The 18793-nt window shown below is 31.7% G+C and overlaps 1 protein-coding gene across 2 annotated transcripts; it reads left to right on the top strand.

Annotated features, from left to right (window-relative positions):
- Positions 1-62: 62 nt before the first annotated feature.
- LOC111505925 (probable peptidoglycan muropeptide transporter SLC46) lies at positions 63-17454 on the top strand. Of its 2 annotated transcripts, none has more exons than XM_074182116.1 (7): positions 63-212; positions 5062-5289; positions 5390-5753; positions 6494-7018; positions 9223-9306; positions 9396-9552; positions 12605-17454. In XM_074182116.1, exons 2-7 carry the CDS (start codon positions 5062-5064, stop codon positions 12711-12713), a joined length of 1467 nt encoding a protein of 488 aa, XP_074038217.1. In that variant the 5' UTR covers positions 63-212; the 3' UTR covers positions 12714-17454. The 2 variants fall into 2 exon arrangements, with proteins under 2 accessions (XP_074038217.1, XP_023016601.2); XM_023160833.2 differs by lacking the exon at positions 63-212 and adding an exon at positions 4255-4545.
- Positions 17455-18793: the final 1339 nt, after the last annotated feature.

The following is an 18793-nucleotide window of genomic DNA, read 5'->3' as shown; positions in this document are numbered from 1 at the left end:
CACACTGCATTCCCCCCTACTATTTTGCATAACAGTAGCTAGTGAATGAATGATAATTGCACAATCCTATTTTAATCGCCTGATAAAGATATCAAATTACGTATTTCAAAAAGTTTTATCAGCTAAACGTTTCCAGAACTAATTATTTTTCGAGATTTCGTTTGAATCATCAATATTAGGTTGATATTTTTGCCCTTCAGTTTGATTCAGAGGTGAGTTCAATATTTATTTATCTATAACACTTGAGTCAATAAACAATGACAGAATTGAATGTTCTCATAACTGAAACTCAACTCAAAAATTCACTAAAACTTGTTTTGGATCACAAACTTCGAATGATCTCCGTATTACAAACATTTTGGGGCTAATACAAAAACGCACTTTGAATTTTATTTTACAAAATTGAAAAATATGGGTGTAGTCGAAGTAACCGGTATGGTGCATAGTTAAAGATGTCGGCGATCTCAAAGGCCAAAAAAACAATACAGAAAAATAAAGCCGCTGTTAACTAGTCCACGTGGACTGTAGACTTGACGTTTCATATTAGATGATTTTTATTAACCGAGTTTTATGATTGACTGAAAAGCCATAAAATTAAATTTGAAGTCATGTTACGGTGAATAGAATGTGAGGATGGTTATAAGAGTCGTGTTGTCAATGTTCAGTTGAGGAACTGATCGCGATTTGAGTGTTGAAATTCGATATTGGTGCAGTTATAATTACTTAAAATGTTTGTTATCTATTTAAAATGTGACATCCTTGAACAAGTACACTAATAGTAATAACAAGTGTGATAACAACGCAGACTGTTTCTTTCCTGTGTAGTGATTCCAATAGCGATGGTGAACAGTGCGAAAAAGAGATACCAGTGAATAAGATTGAATATTGAAACACAGAGAGTATGTTTCAGTGTATATAAGAATCTACATCTGAAGTTTGGTTTCGAAGGAACCCAACTATTACAAGCAACATCAGATTTGACCGAAATTCCTATCTCAACTGTACGTGAAATAGTCAAAAACAAATCTTATTAACGCAAGGCGCGATATGATTCGGGATAATTAAAACCTTTAGAAGTTCATCTACTAAAATCATTGAAAAAACAATATACGACTGTTACAAATGTTACAAAAGCAATGAGATACCTACAATTGAAATCATAAGGAAGAAATTGAATACTTCCGGCCATAACGTGAGCTGCTGCAACAAAACTTTTCAGAATTGGATAAAGAAAGTAGGATTTAGATTTATAATAAAAAACAAACGTCAATCATTTATGGAAAGCAGAAGAATAGTGGAATTGCATAACAAATACTTAGAACAAATAACCAAATATAGACAAGAACAACGGCAAATTTTCTATTTGGACGAAACTTGGTATGACACTCACGACACAGTTACGAAAGGGTGGACTGATGGTTCGAGAATGTTTACGCCTAACATGCCTGCAAACAAAGGATCGCGACTAATCATTGTGCAATGCGGAGGAAGTAAAGGATGGGTTCTGAATTCTTTGAAATTATGTGGAAAAAACTAAAGGACATCAATGTTGACTATCATAAGAACATGAAAGCTAATATTTTTGAGGAATGGTTTGAAAACACATTGATCCCAAATTTGGATGCGAATAATGTAATAGTTATTGACAACGCTTCCTATCATTCGCGACAGCTCATCAAAGTACCGAATAAAAATTCGAGGAAAGATGAAATACAAAGTTTTTTAATGGAAAAAAATTTTTATTTTGAAGATAACTATACCAAAAACCAACTACTTGAAGTTTTACAGGCAAAAACATTTGAAAAAGTGTATGCCTTGAGAGAATCTGTAAAAAATCAGCTAATCTTTTTAATTTTTTACAGATTCTTTCTGGGATTTCAAATCAATTTATATTATATTAGACAAAGGAAGTACAAACTAATGAAATAGGCCAACTTTTATTCTCATTCTCAACTGCTCACAATATCAAAAAAATTTGTAGAAGCAATTTTCTGTAAAAAGTTCAGTAATAAAGCAAGGAACAATGTTTCACTCTGATAATTCAAGATATTGAGGATTTTTCTAAAAAAAAAACATAATTCAAAAACTACTCTCAATATCGAAAATAAGCAAAGAGTCAATTATATTGAACTTTTCAAGTTCCTCCAAAAATATGTGAAATTTTTTCAATTGCTATAGTGTTGTTTTATGAAGGAATAGTTCAGGAATTATTTGAGTATCCGCTCCAAAATTGCTCAGAAAATTTCCTTCACGGGACTGTTATACTTGTCACAATTCAGGAGATATTTGTTGAAAATTTTATTTTATGTTCAAAGGATTGTAAATATCTGAATAAGTTGTCATCTCGATAAGTGAAAAAGGTCATAAGTTTTCATAAAAATCAAAAACTACACCTCACGATTTGATCTCCACAAACTTTATTTGAAAAATATATCACAACATGTTTCGCTAGCACAGTAGCTTTGTCAAGTAATCATAAAATGAATAGTTCTGGATTTGTATAACAAAGAACTACTTCAAAATTGCTAAGTGTCTTAGAAATAAGTTGAACGAAAAACTGGAAACAACGTACAAAGCTATAAAACCTTTTTTGTTGCTTCAGAAAAATTGAACAAAATATTTCATTATAGTTTTGCCCTTGCTATGTTCAGAAAAAATCGCGTTTTACCCATTTCTCTGGAATAGTTTCAGTTATAGAATGTTTCTAAAAGACGTTATTTATTTCAACGAGATATATCAAATTTTGACAGGAAATATAATTTTGTGAGGATTTTGAAGACCTTATTTTTCTACAAAATAGAAAATGCAATATATAGAGACAAAATCTACAAGTTATAAAATGTAAATAAAAAAATAACTAGCAAGCGTTTCCATATAAAACGTATGGTAAAGCAATCTTAGTGGTGAGATAGATACAATAAGAAAAATGCATAGCAACCCTGTGTTTGAACCAATTCGCTTTTGTTTTTGACCAACTTTGCACTCATGTTGATAGATGATGTAAAAATCGAAATGTAAATCATAAATGTTATTTACATTTATTACATTTTGATTCAAATATATATCAACTTGACCATGACTGTGCCCTCAGACAGGATTTATGGCATATATTCTTAAACTGCCCCCTGCATCGGTAAGTGTCGTTTTCAAGAAATTTTATTAAATGATATCCTTTTTTACTGTTCATGACCACAAAACCTCAATGCCACTAGAGTGACTACTGTCTGGTTTCCCAAAGTGAAATTTATATTACAGATTGGGTTTCCCTATTTTTTCAAAGTAGGGATGGACTGTTATCCAGATTCACTTTACTGTTACCCCATTTGACTCAGTGAACCTTTTGTCAGAATATCCCCAATAGCTTAGGCCACTACAGAAGAAGAAAAAACTAAGACAAACTTGTCGTTTCGTGCTGTACATATTCGATGCAGTGACAAATAATTAATATGGACTGGCCAATGAAGAGAGAACATTGACTCCAACAACTAAAAAAATTAAGAGATTTACATCACTCATACATTTAACGTAGTATACAACGTCACGATGTTCTTCATGTTACATATTCCCATGTGAAAATTTTTGGATTTGATTTGTCACATGAAGCTGTGACGCAATGGCCAAGTCCGCGTTTGGAATATATGTAAAGAGACATAACCACAGAATAGCTACTATTCTGTGACGTCACGCCCAGCAGTGCTCCCAATACTCAAAAATGTATCTCCCTAAAGACCCAATCAAAACCCCCTAAAAACTAGGAATTCCCCCTTAAAAAAATGTCATTATTCATGAAATATATAATTCAATATTTTTACGTAAATAATATATCAAAAATAATTAATTGATAATAAAATATCAAACAAATGATAAATTCAAAACAATCAGTTAATAATGTCATTCAGCAATATTTCTCAGTTTCCATTCATTCATAAATCATCTGAAACTCAAGTAACGAATCATTTTCTTAAGATTCTGACTTTTTAGAGTCATACATGTTGACACTGAATAATTTTAACATTTTTGGGAACGGTTGAAATGTTGTGCAGGATTCCGTTGCAGCGTGAATCGAACCATGAAAAATTGAAGTTATAAAAATCCCTAAAAATATCCCTAAAAGTATAATACTCTCATTCCACTTTTTTTTCTCCTAAATTGGGGGGAACCACTAAGCTGGGAACCCTGATCACATAATCCCTAACTACCGGTATATATTTGACATTTATTTATTATGTCTATGATTCATGATTCGATATTCGATGTTTATACTTTTTTAATTTACCTTTCATTAAAATATGAATCTATTATTGTATGAAAAACTTATTTTTCATGGAATTTGAAACATTAGAACATTGTTTATGTGAATAATTATCTATAATTTTGTTTGGAAAACCTTGAGAAATGAGACTAATTTAAAATTTCAGATGAGCACAAGACAGTAATGTTTGATGCAATGTTATTAGTATCCTAGACTTCTTAATTGAAATTCATTAAAAGTTATCAGAGACAATGTCAGTTACAAATTATCAAATAATTGATCAAGTTTCTGACGTGAGTATATACAAACTTATAAAATATACAACTATTTTGGTATACTTCAAGACTTTGGAATACTCGCTCTAAGGACTTTCAAATTATAGCACCGTACTTCTATACGGTGATAATAGTAATCAAGGCTTTTGTTATTTATAAATTGATTTTCCAATATTGCGGGATTGTCACATAACCTCAAAGAAAAATGAGGAGCGGGAACTATCTTATAAAATGTTACATTGTCCCAACTATAAACATGTGTTTCTTGGGATTAATAAATGTATTATTATTATTGAAATGACTGTTGAAACAATTTCCCTAAATAGCATTTTCTGAAGATTTTAAATCAAGGGTACTTTACTCTTGTGAGAATTTTGAATTTTAAACCTTTTAGACAACCTGTATACACTATATCACACCTGCATCAACATTCATATAGTTCTATTAAGTGAAAATTTCAATGAAGAAATACTCCACCATATAACCTGACATACTGTATTCAACAATCACTTTTCAGAAAATTATTTATTTTAGATGGACCATGAGCCAACATTTCGATATGGAAATAAGCTCAAGCATTACCTGAGTTACATAACCGTCGAGCCCACTATGGTTCTCTATATGATGGCTTTCATGACAACCAGCGTAGTGGAGCAATCATTTTACATATATAAAGCGTGCACAGTAAACCACGGCTATAGTGAAACAATATGCAACAATATTAATGATAAGAAGTACGAAAATATAACCAAAGAAGTCCAGGTAATCAATATTTTGTCATTAGCTTATAACTTTCCTTGTTTTGCCCTGTTTTATTAAGTTCTAAGTTGGATACTATTGTCTTTATTTTTTTCTATCACAGTTGACATCAGCTACTTTCCACATGTGGAATAGCATTGCTGGTCATGCTGCTCCAATAGTATTAGCTTTTTTCATGGGAGCTTGGTCTGATAAACGAGGAAGAAAATTACCTCTCCTTCTAGGCCTTTTCGGTAAACTCTACTTCTCTGCTATGATAGTGGTGAACACTCTAAAAAAGGATTGGCCAGTTGAATATGTGATATATACGGCAACTTTTCCTTCAGCTCTCACCGGAGCAGATGTAGCTATTTTTTCTGCAGCTATCACGTATCTTGTCGACGTATCTTCTCAGAAAAACAGAACCATAAGGGTGACTATTCTGGAGGTGTGCTACTTAGCAACTATGCCCACAGGTGTAGCTTTAGGTAGGTAAGTGTTGAGCTATTTTTATATTTCATGTCTTTGGTGTATCCTAAATATCCATTTGTAGTATCTTTATAATAGACTAGGGATGTAATTAGCAAAACTGATTATGAGAAATATGAGATAGTTGCTACTGAAACATTTTTGCAGAAAAGTGTCTATATAGTGGATATGTCCAAGCAGAGAATTTCTAGAATCTAAAAAAATTAACTGTCATGAATGTTCCTGTGGGGCACCACAGGGATCAATGTTAGGACTATTGTATACACCAACAATCTCACTCATCTAAACCATATATTAATATGTTCATATCACTTGACACACAACAAAAAATATTTCTCCTTGATAACTTGAAATTCATTGAACTGAAATCACATTCTTAAAACTCTGAATCATAAATGATGATTCTAGGTTAGACTGGAAAAGTTACATCAGTTGCATTAGTTACAAGAAATACTTCATACAAAAGGAGGTACTTTCACTTATTAAATTAGTTAATCATGCATTTGTTAAAAGAAATATATTATTTTCTGTCAATAATGTATAAATTTCAGAGTGTACTATCAATAGCAAAGACCTCTACAATTTCATTAAACTTTTTGGAGACATATGAGACGTATATGTCTCTCATTAAATTTACCATATGTTTTCTATATATTCACTTACATACCCTATAACATCAAAATTATTGTACACGAAACCCTTATCTTATAAAATTGTATTCATTTGTGGACCGTTTCAGGATCCTACCTCTTCAGAAAGGTGCTAAACCAGTCATATACATACATGTTCCTTATCAATACAACCCTAATGCTATCTGCCGTCATATATACGTTGCTAAGGTTGGAATGGAGAAGCAGCCCTACACAAAAACCTCTGTCAGAGGCTAACAACATATTCCTAGACTTTTTTGACTACAATCATGTCAAGGATACTATCCAAACTCTCGGTAGGAAACGTCCAGATAACAAGAGAAGATTCCTCCTCATGCTGATTGTTATGACGGCCCTGTATGTTTTTCAACGAGACGAACGAGAAGTGATGTACATGTACTGCCAGCTAGCCTTCAATTGGACCTTGAATCAGTTCAGCACTTTTCGTACATTCCAATCAGGTCTGCAAGATCTCGTTCTATTGTTTGCCATTCCGGTGATGAGCAGGTTGTTGGATTGGAGGGACACTGTCATTATCATGATTGGAGCTGCTGCACACACGACTGCTAGGGTGTTTTATTCTACTGCCAAAGAGACGTTAGCGTTTTATATAGGTGAGAATATAAGATATTTTTAGAAACAATAATAATAATCTTTATCAATCTCAAGAAACAAATATGTTCGTAACTATAGTAATCCTGAAATCGGTTTGATTTTTTTTTCAACATCCCAATAATGCTAAAATTGACAAAGTAAAACCATTATTTAAAGCAGGTTAAAAAGACCAAATGACGAATTATAATAGACCATTTTCAGTTTTACCAGTATTATATAAATTATTGAGAAATCAGTACATTCTAGATTGTTTGAATATCTTGAAAAGACAAAATTATTATATGATGGGCAATACGGATTTCAAAAAATTGTGACACAGAGTCCGCAGTATTAGATGCCATAACCCAATCACAGCTAGATTTAGATTTAAACAAAAATGTGGAGTTCTTTCATTAGACCTGAAGAAAGCATTTGATACTGTGGACCATAAAATTCTTCTGAAAATAATGCATAATATAGGTATGAGAAATTTAGTTTGTAATTGGTTTCAAAATTATTTAATGAATAGAAAGCAATATTTCTATATTGACAACATAATTAGTTGAAAACATATAAGTGGGGTACCGCAAGGATCAATACTTGGACCTGTTTTGTTTCTTATGTATTTGTATTCTTTGGCTATAGTAAATTTATTTGGTAATTTATCAATGTTTGCTGGTAATTCCACTTTAATTTACACTGGACATAGTGTACAAGAAATCAAAATTAATATTTCAAAAGACCTTGATCAAATATTTTTATGGCTTCAGTGCCATTAAATGTCACTGAATTTTCAGAAATCTTCATATTTGTTCATATCAAAAAGGTCTATATGAATTCATTCTAAAGATCCAATTAAATTCAATAATGAAAATATTAAATACTCTCCTATTGCTAAATTTTTTGGTATTATTCTAGATGAAAATATATCATGCAGACAACACATTGGAACAATAAAAAAAAAGAAAAAAATAACTCCCATAATGGGGAATGTTCCTCCTGATGAAAATCAAGTAGTTTTCATAAAAGAGCTCTAAAACAACGCATTTTAAAATTATCATTTCAACCTTTTTCTTTAAAAAATTATTGAAATACTTGAAAAAGAGGAATGAAATAATGCATTCAACATTTAAAGGGATTCGTTTCTATTTCACCATTTGGCAACATCGGTTATAGCTAATAAAGGACAATGAATCTGTTACCTGTATGAGACAAACAAAGATGACATATTTCAGAGGCGTGCTGTTCTGTTTACTTATGTTCCAAGTTCCGAGACATTATGTGACATATGACATGTTGTGCACCTAACCTATCTTCCTCTATATAAATAAATAACAAAACAACTGTTGTTTATGTGGCTTGTGGAGGTGGCCTTGAACTATAATTTATATTTTACCTTAACTTGACACTGTTGACATGATTCTTCTTCTTCTAGCATACTACTAACCTGAACTCCGATCTAGCATTCTAGGCGCTGTTACCAATATGTCAATTAGAGACAAATCCCTTTAAAAATTAAAAACGAACATTTGAAGCATCATTTTGAATACTTTTCGAAGTGAATTTGAAAAACTCGTGAATTGAACTCAACTTTATTTTGTTCAAACTTGCATTTGCTGTAATAACCCAAATTGAGGAACATTCCTCATTAGAATTTTATTCAAATTAAGAAACATTGTACCCCTAAAACACCTTAAATTAATTAATTTTTCGTTGGTATATTCTAAAATTCAATATCTTATGTCAGTATCGGGAATGACAACAAATTCCTTATTGAAACCAAATAAAAAACTCCAGAACAAAATTATAAAGTGTATATACAAGTTGAACTACAAGGAGTTCAACTTGTATAAACCAAAAAAACTATTAGATTTGTCATCCTTACATAAATTCAAATTATGTACCTTTATTTATTTGGCCAAAAATAAGCTCAAACATTCAAATTTAACTTTCAGAATCAATGTATCTTTTAATGTTTTTCCATCTCAAACGATATCATTTGCTATCCACGGTTTAGATATTTTTTGTTTGAGTTTTATATTTTTGATAGGACACGAGATATGGAAACGCCATAAAATCTGCTCAAGAAAATATATGTGTGGTATAATTTTTTAATGGCGAATAATTATTCTATTATTCAATAATGATATTTTTTTATTTGATAACATTTGGTTCTCTTTCTTAAAATAATGACAAAGTCAGCAATAAAATATTTGTGTTTCAGGGGGTGTTTTTGCCTCGTTTGGACCCATTGTTGCACCTGTTGTAAGATCATTGGTGTCTAAAATAGTGACAAGTTCAGAGAAAGGTAAGAAAGACAAACTTTGAATTTTTTATTGTTTCAATGAACAGTAAGAAATAAAAAACAATTTTCTTTACTGATTGTCACCATTTCAGGAAAGGCATTCTCAGTTCTTGCTGCAGCTGATAACGCTATACCATTAATATCTGGAGTATGTTATAGTGCTTTGTACTCCGCTACCATACACAGCAATCCACATGCCATTTTTTACTTGACAATGGCGACGCAAATTGGTGTATTTATACTAATTCTGTGAGTATTCATTCTCTAAAATATTACAAGGTTTTTAAACGACTTATCTGTTCATCCCTTACATATTACAAAATTTTATAAACACACTAAAACGTGTAAAGCTATTAAAATTTCTATATTGTTATAGGCGATATTAAAAATTGGGCCTTATCTTATGTGAGTGAGAGAATAAGTAATAAGTAATCCTCTTTCCAAAAACACTTGAACTTGACGTACCTCAGAGCTCGATTCTAGGACCACTACTGTTCCTCTTACTGTCAAAACCTACTTCAAAATAAAGTAAATGCCACGTAACAATGTTGATTGATGAAACTAACATAGCTGTATCTAAAAATAATGTTGAACAACTTAGCAGCAGATCTGAAAACAAACTTATTTTGAACACTGTGTCATTTTTTTTTTATGTATAGATAACTCAGATACTTCTAATGTAAGTGATATTGAAAACTATTTTGAAGTCAAATTCTTAGGTACTTAACCTAGACTCCGATTCAGAATGTGGAAAAGCAAGTCGATCACACTTGCTCTAAAATGAATAATAATAATATTCATTGATCTCTTTAGGACATCCTAATATACATACATTATTTTAAAAATATGTAAATAAATAACAAAAATTATGATACAATAGAAAAAAAAAGAAACGCATAACAAATATATTACAAAACAGAAAAAAGAAAATCAGGGATGAGATTTCATATAGTTCATGAGTTTTTTTGAATTGTAAGACATTTATTGAATCTTTCAACGAAAGTGGGAGTTTGTTATACTCATTCAAACCTTTATAAAATGAAGACTTCATCGTACTAGTCAAATTAGTTTGAGAAAGGTGGAATTTTTGGGAGCTACTCGCTGTTGTTAAATGGTTATGGATTTGAGATTTATGTATACAGAATTCTTCAAAATAAGTTGGAAGCGAGTTATGTGTTAGTTTGAAAATGAATATCATTGCTAACTCGTACAGTCTCTGGGAAACAGACAGCCACTGCAATGTACTTAACATGTTTTATATACTACTATACCTATTCACTTGTAAAATAATCCTCATTCCACGATTCTGTAACTTTTGTAAATCCGATACCTTATTTTGATCAAATGAGCACAATTATCAAAATGGGGTTGAATTATACAATTATGTAAGGTAATTTTTCAGTACATCGAAAGCTGAGATGAAATTCTTGAGAAAAAATATATTTTTTTTTGTAATTTTTCTGTATATATAATCAAAATGAGCATTAAGGTATAAACGATTATCCACCATGAAACCTAAGTATTTGAACTCACTTACGAACTCTATTACATCACCTTCAATTTGTAATCTTATATTGTGTTTGTTGATGAGTGATAGCTTATAACCAGTTGATAAGATCATATATTTTGTTTTGGAGGTGTTGTGTTTTAGTTTATTGCGATTCATGTACTTGAAAACATTTCTTAGTTCATTATGCATTTGATCAGTTAGTGTTTCTATATTATCTCCTGAAATTGATAACAAAGTGTCTGCAAAAAGGTTCACATCCATGGATGGTATCTATATCATTCAGGTAGATTAAAAATAATATAGGTCCCAAAACACTCCCCTGAGGTACCCCTAAAACGACATCGCAAGATGATGGCACTGAATCCTTTATTTTGGTTTACCTGTTTGCGTTGTGATGAAGCTTACTACGTCATTCAGCTACTGAAATTGATTTAAAATGAAACTGGTTTACTCAGCATCTACTACGCTATGATCTACTTTTATATTAGCATGAACATATTCGTCTGAGGGATGGCTAAATATTTCTCTAGAGCTGGCGTCAATGTTTTGGTTGGTTTCGGGGTTTTGCCGTGGTCTTCTTTGCTTACATCCTTCAAATGTTTCAACTGCCACTGCGACAGTCATCTTCAGTGGCGTGGTTGAAGTACTCTTCTTGACGTATCACTATCACCGACGTATTACTGATACGTCAGTAATCGTGGGGCATCCACTTTTTGAACTTCTTGACCTTTTCAATAAGTTTTAAACCATCAAAAACCTCATGTGAGCTGACGCCCGGTTGGAGTATAAAATTCAAAATTACTATACAAGACTATATATAGATAGGCAATAGAAATTCAAAAACACAGAGATAATTTCAATACAGAAGAAGAGGCAATGAACATCAATAAAATCTGACTACGTGCCTTAATTGTACCCAAACATGGACAAATAATCCAATTAAGAGAAATTGAGCCATGTCCACCTATGATTATATAAAGCGGGAGTCAAATACTATCATCATAGTTTCTGCGTTAAAAACAATAAATAAATAGGTAAATAAATAAACTCGAGCACTTCGACCGTTACCTCATCGCCTTTGATGTCTACCGCAGTAGTAGACGAAACGTGAAGCATAAAAACATGCACACCACGGCCGAAAACCCCGTAAAATAGCGTAGTTTTAGGTAACAAGTTATCTAAAAGTTCAACAAAATGTGTCATGCTACTATCTTTTAGTAGAAACTTGAAGACAATTCTGGTCAAAAAGTCACAAAAAGGATTTGAAGCTTTATAACTCCTATTTAATTATATGCGAGCGCTTTCGACAGCTGGTCGTGCTGTCATCATCTTGGCTCTACTCAAACGCAGTTTTGTAGTGTTTTTTATTTATACATTTATACAAAAATTACTAAATCATAGTTTTACCCATGTACAAGATTACACTTTAACACACATACTGTTTGTGTATGTGCTCATTTGTGTCTATTAGTACATTTATATATTTACTTAACAATTTATTAATATAGTTATTTTTTTAGCAGAAAAATATTTGTCGACAAGATGTATTTCTTATGACATTAAATGTATATCTCTCTCTCTCGCAGCTGCATTCTATTTGTCACTAGTTTCTCAACTTTTTGTTACATTTTGAACAATCCTAAGGGTGAAACCTTTATTTGTTTTTTAATTTTTGGTCTAAAAAATTTCAGTATAACTTATTCCGCTCTAATGAAAAACCTTTTTATTATTTTTATTCAGATAATCCAACATAGCGATTACACCTTCTCTAGTAATGAATTTTTGTAACAGGTACATACATATGAAAACTGACAAACGTGAGTTCGAAGTAGAGATGAAAGAAAGCATCAAACCTTCGGATGGAGAAACTGATAGGCAAGAAACAAACAGAGAGCGGTAACCACTAGAGAATTATTAGAAGAAAATGACTTGGACATATTGAATCTCATTTTTGTGAAAGGAGTTCTTTCCATAGTGAAGAGACTTTTAGGTGCAAAATAAGAAAAATCATCATTGAAAACAAAAATCAATAAACAAGATAAAAACAGTGGTCATCATTATTAATGTGTATGACTGCAAATCAAAAGATTACTCTATCTGACAAATGATTACTTTGATAGGTAAAATTGGAACCTCTGGAATAAAATGAATCTAGAACTATTTTCCAATACTAGACGCGCATTTCGCTAACCAAGTCAGCATCATCAGGAGATGGAAAGGTCAATTTCATCTTATGATAAATAATTACTGAATTGACTAATTGGAGACTGAAATTGGGAGGACTTTCATTGTGTACTAAATTTAATTATGAAAATTATATACTAAATTGAGTGAAGTCATATTACTATCATACCATGCACATTTGATAGGTAGAACTTTGGGGTAAAATAAATATAATGCAAAACACTTCAACTACATCCAGAACTAAAACTTCGGCATTCCATCATCCCCTGACGATGCATTTTTGGATAGTGTGCATTATGAAATAGTGCTTCAGTTTTGGTAGAGAATATGTAGGTTTGATATATTTATACTTAAGTATTTCCACAATAAACTGCCATTTTTGTGTCAAATGCAATAAAAGGGTATACCTAATTCCTAAAGCTGTTCTGTATCTTTTCCTGAGAGATCGAATCACTTCCTCCTTGATCGCTCGCTCTGTTCAATGTTTGTTGATCAGGAAAATCGGTCAGCATCTGTAAAATATGAATCAAAGTGGCTGTTGACTTCCCAACAACTTTTTTATCAACAGCTCAACAGCTGTTGAGATCTCTCAATTTCAATGAAGGCGAATGCTTCCGAAACATCATTCCTTCTCAATAATAACATTAAAATTAAAAAAAGTTTCAATAACATTGAAATTAAAAAAAGTTTTCATTTTGTTAGTCTAAATCGCCAAAACTTTACTGCAGTGCATTCCTGTATGGACATTTTCAAATGTATACATTAAACAATGATTTATTACATTAGCCCTTATATAAATTTGAGTTCAATGTTTTCAGAAAACCTAGCTATACAGACATTACCATCCCAAGCGATTATTTCCATACATACAGTCATAAATTAGCAGCCTACAATTCAATGTTGCACAGAGCATTCTCACTGCCTTTGTCTGCTAACAATCTAGGATGGGAAATTGGTATAATTACACAGATAGGTCATAATAATGGTTTCAACGCAGATACTATCCAGAAGTTAGTCAGCAAACAAAGCCCTAAATTCACTTACAGAATAATATACCCTCAGGTCAAACAACCAGAAATCAAGAAATGTGTAACTCTTATATATTTTGGAAAAAGAACAGAGATAATTGCGGGTTTCTTCAGAAAAAACAATGTGGAAGTGGCATATATACCACATGCCAGGTTATCTGATTTCCTTTTCAATGCCAAAGATAAAGAGGGCAAGTTGGAGAAATCTGGAGTAATAAGCTTAAGTGCCCGGAGTGTAATAGTGTTTATGTGGACAATGTGGTCGAAATTTACAAAAACGGTATGCTGAACATGAAAGGCCCTTCAGACTAGAAAAAAATGATTCGACGTTTTCAAACCGTTCCATGGCATGCAACCACAAGTTCCCGAATCTAAACGATACGGAAATTTTGCACTATGCAATTATTTAGAATCCTTGGAAATTCACAAGCATAAACATTGCAGGTGCAACCTGTTAAATGATCAAATCGATTTAGGTCACTCACCGGTTGTCCAAATTGGCACATCCGCATTGTAAATTGTAAATTCAGGTACTCAATCAAGCCAATTACCTGTATTATTACGTATAGGGGTGACATATAAGGGCTAATGTAATAAATCATTGTTAGTTTAGTGTTTGAGTTTGAAAATGTCCTTATAGGACGAAACTGCAGTAACTTTACTTACAAATAAAAGTGGTAAAAAACAGAAAGTATCAATTCTCTTTTCTTCATGAAAACTAACGTAATGGATTACCTTCTAGATGAGTTCACAATAGTTGAGAAAGAACTTTGTTGATAGTCACTTTTCAGTAGGGTTTTTTATCATATGAGTAAATATCTGTTGAGATTACAATAAATTTGTCAAATTTTAGAAAAGGTTTTTTTCGGAACTAATTGGACCTTCGAATGTGAAATCTTTTTAAGTATTGATGCTGATGACCATAATAGCCTATACAGTTGATATTGAAAAAAATTATCAGAAGGATTAATTCATTTCAACAATATGGAAAAGTTTTGCCTGTTCCAAAGGTAGATATAGAAACTTTTCCCACGTGTCTTTGATTCTAAAAAGAGCATATAATGGCTTGAGATTGATATACTCAAATAAAAACATTCTAAATAAGCTATTAAAAACAACTTTGTCAGTCACTTGTGTTATCTCACGCAAACTATGTCGATGTGGTTTTTGGTCCTCCCCTATTGAAATTTGATAAAACTAGATTGCAAAGATAATAGAACACCTGTGTGCGTCTCATATGTGGCTTACATAGGAGATACCACGTAACAAATGCCTTGAAATCTCTGGGTTGGATGAACATGAATGAGAGGAGAGCACTTCACACTTGCTGCTTATTTGTACCATAAAATAAGATTCAGAACGGACGTACATAACCTAAATATCCGATAAAAATCAACGCTAAGTCACAAAAAATCTGTATTCAAAAGTTAATTTTCTTATTATGTAATTTGGCTAATGAATAGGATTCCACCTTTGGTTTTATTCAAGAAACACGTTAAGAATGAAATTTTGAACAAATTCCTTGCATTAGAAACGAAGTGAAGCATCTTTTTTTAAAATACTGTTTCAAATAACTACATCAGTATCTCACATTATTAAACGTCCTTTTGTCCATGTACTTGAGATGCACGTTTTGTGGTTGAGTGGAAGAACAAGTCTCGTTTGCCGACTAGACTTGAACTCTGCCTTTTGACTGACATTCTTTTCTCTACATTCTCCATATATTTTGTATTTTCATATTATTTTGTCTTTATATAATTTGTATTTTAGTCAATAAAAACTATTATTATTATTATACTAGAAATACTTATTTTATGTAAACGATTAAAAATGTATACATTCGTCCAGATGCTGATATGGATCACATAAATAAAATAAAGTGTAAAATAGCTTCACATGACGAATGTACAAGTAACAAGGTACATATCATAATTAAAGACAAGAATCATGAACATGTTAAAACCAAAGAACAGGATAGTAATCCCTACCCACATATACATGTAACTACATGATCCAGATAATTATCTACGAGTAAAAACAGTGCCATGTTAAATATTTACGGATCTTGGTTTTGAATGATGCAAAAGACATTGTCATCTTTGAATTGTTGTTGCAAAATATTATACAATTTTATGCCCAGAATCTATAGGAGTTGTGTTTTTGTAAGTTTGAATAACGGAGGGCAGAGATCACTTTTTTCTTGTACTATAAGAGTGAGTGTAATAATGAATTCTTTGACATATTATGTTTCTTTTTACGTAAGGAAGACACAATTTGAAATGATATTAACCCTAACAATTACCCTTTGACGATCTAAGAACATAAATAGTTACCTGTCGAAAAATATCTATTCCCTGGCTAATACCACGGCTGACATTAGATTATATCCTCTCTGAAATAAATTTTCGGGGGTATTACTCCCCGTTAGTATTGGACAGATCTAACCAAGACAGCAAGCTGTTTGGCTTATTTCCACTTCGTTCACGAAATGGAGCTATTATCACCTTACTAGTTACAACAGATCATCTGCGAGAATTTCTTCTATGAGGAATATCATACAAAGATTTAATCGAATACCTGTCGTGGCATAAGCTAGGAAAATTGTAGTTTTCCTGCAGGAATGTTCCCGATCCTAGTGTGTGGAAACGTTGGGGGAGGTATTTCAAATTACAAATCGAAGTATTTATTTTCTTATTATGTGTTTGTATCTCTCCCTGATAGTCATCGGACTTGATTCATTTGACAATGATGTTTGTTAACAAGAGGCTGCATACACATTGACTAGTGTTAATTGACACTTGTCAATTAATTAATCTTCCTTGAAGATTTGTGTAAACTTACCTTTTCTAAAAAATGAACGAGCTCTCTCTGAAGTTCCGGATTAACGAAATCCATATTGATGTTCAAATGAAATGTGTTTTCCAAGTATTCACACAATCTAAAATTTTTGAATTTTTCGAATATTTTTGAAAAAATAGGGAGTACTGATACAGGTCTATAATTATTCATATTGGATATTGTAAAGATGCAAAAGTTTCACTTCAATTAATTTTTTTTATTTGAAAATTTTAGTAGGTGTGTGATGTATCTAAAAAAGTGTTATGTATTTTGATTTTTTAGCATCTACTTCTATATATTAATTTTTTTTAGTTCCTTTTGCTGATTTTTAACTTATACAGTCCTTATTCCTGAAATGTTTAAGATTTTGTAGACAACGAAATTCCATATTCTTGAAATGTATTTAGATTTAAGATTTTGTGACGTACTTTTACAGACAATGTATTCTGCCACTGTTTTCATGTACGACTACAAATACTCTCTGAAGTAAATAAACATATCTATCTATCTATCTACCGTTTTTGTAAATAAGTGTTACTTGTGTGATTTTCATTTCATGGCGATTTCCAAATTAAAAATTTCAGAAATGGAGTAATTTCTGTTTTGCAAATTTCCACAATCAATACTGAACCTTTCTTTGGGTTCAATTCCTTAATTATTTTCATAATGTGAGAACCATCAATGACACCATATTTCTTTCAACAAAATAATAGAACAATTCAAAGATTATTTTTTAGAGAATGAGTTAGTTCTGAATGATGGAAAAACAAATTGTATCATGTTCAGAATCAATAACAGTATAGAAACACGACAAAACATAATTATGCACAATCAAAAAATCATTTGTTATACTTCAGTGAAGTTTCTAGGCATATACATTGATGACGCTTCAAGTTGGACTAGTCAGATAGACAACCTTTGCCATAAACTATCCTCGGTAACATACGCCATGAGAGTTCTGAAAAATGTTGATCTTGAAGCACTAGTTACAGTATATTATGCGAATTTTCACTCTGTTATGAGACTAGGGATAATCATCTGGGGCTCATGTCATGGTTTTAATATTTTCCTATGTCAAAAAAAAATTATCAGAATAATCTTCAATATGAATACAACAGATTCCTGCAAAGGAGCCTTTAAGATCAACAAACTACTTACTGTGTCAGCAATTTATATCTGCAAATCAATAAAATTTATCATCAATCGTCCAGGCCATTTTGACATACATCACAAAATGCATATTTATCATACAAGACAAAAAAAAAACTTCTCATACCCCATCCATGCAATATCCCTTTATTAACGTAGCACTATCTATACTGGAATGAAATTTTATAATAATCTTCCGAAAAACATAAAAGATATTGCCGTTACTAACAGATTTCTGAAATCTGTAAGAAAATTCTTATGTAATCTAGAGCCCTACAATACTGATGAATATTTTCTGGCCTGTAGAAATTTATGAACTAAATTTCATTCAAAATTGTGCTATGTATTTATAGAAATTATCTCTACTTGCAGTCATCATGAGCAATATGACGCACATTTTAAAATGTTTGTAATCGTGTTTGAAACTTGAAGCTATTCATTTTCAATGTTTCATTTTTAGATTTATATGTACACATATTTGATATTTTTACAATTTTCCTTTTGACGTATTTCTCAGACAAAAATATTCTGCCACTCCTGTGAATGATTTTAAAATACTCTGCTGAAATAAATGTGTCTATTTAGCTATCAGGAATGGTTTGAAAGTCTGAGGAATTTTTCAAACAAGTGATTATTCAACGTACTTGAAGTGTTTGTTGAATGGATTGTTTTCATTGAAGACAGATGAGTCCAAACTTTGCTTTCGTTATCCATCCAACTACTATTAATGCGTCCATGGCGGATAAAAAACGAAACAGTCTTAATTGAATTACAAAGGGGA

The sequence above is a fragment of the Leptinotarsa decemlineata genome, unplaced genomic scaffold, assembly GCF_025532065.1.
Source record: "Leptinotarsa decemlineata unplaced genomic scaffold, Ldec_3_MD MMD2_P_RNA_scaffold_2, whole genome shotgun sequence".
NCBI classification, from domain to species: Eukaryota; Metazoa; Arthropoda; class Insecta; order Coleoptera; family Chrysomelidae; genus Leptinotarsa; species Leptinotarsa decemlineata.
The sequence above is the reverse complement of the archived record's forward strand: the minus strand, read 5'-3'. Positions and strand labels throughout refer to the sequence as shown.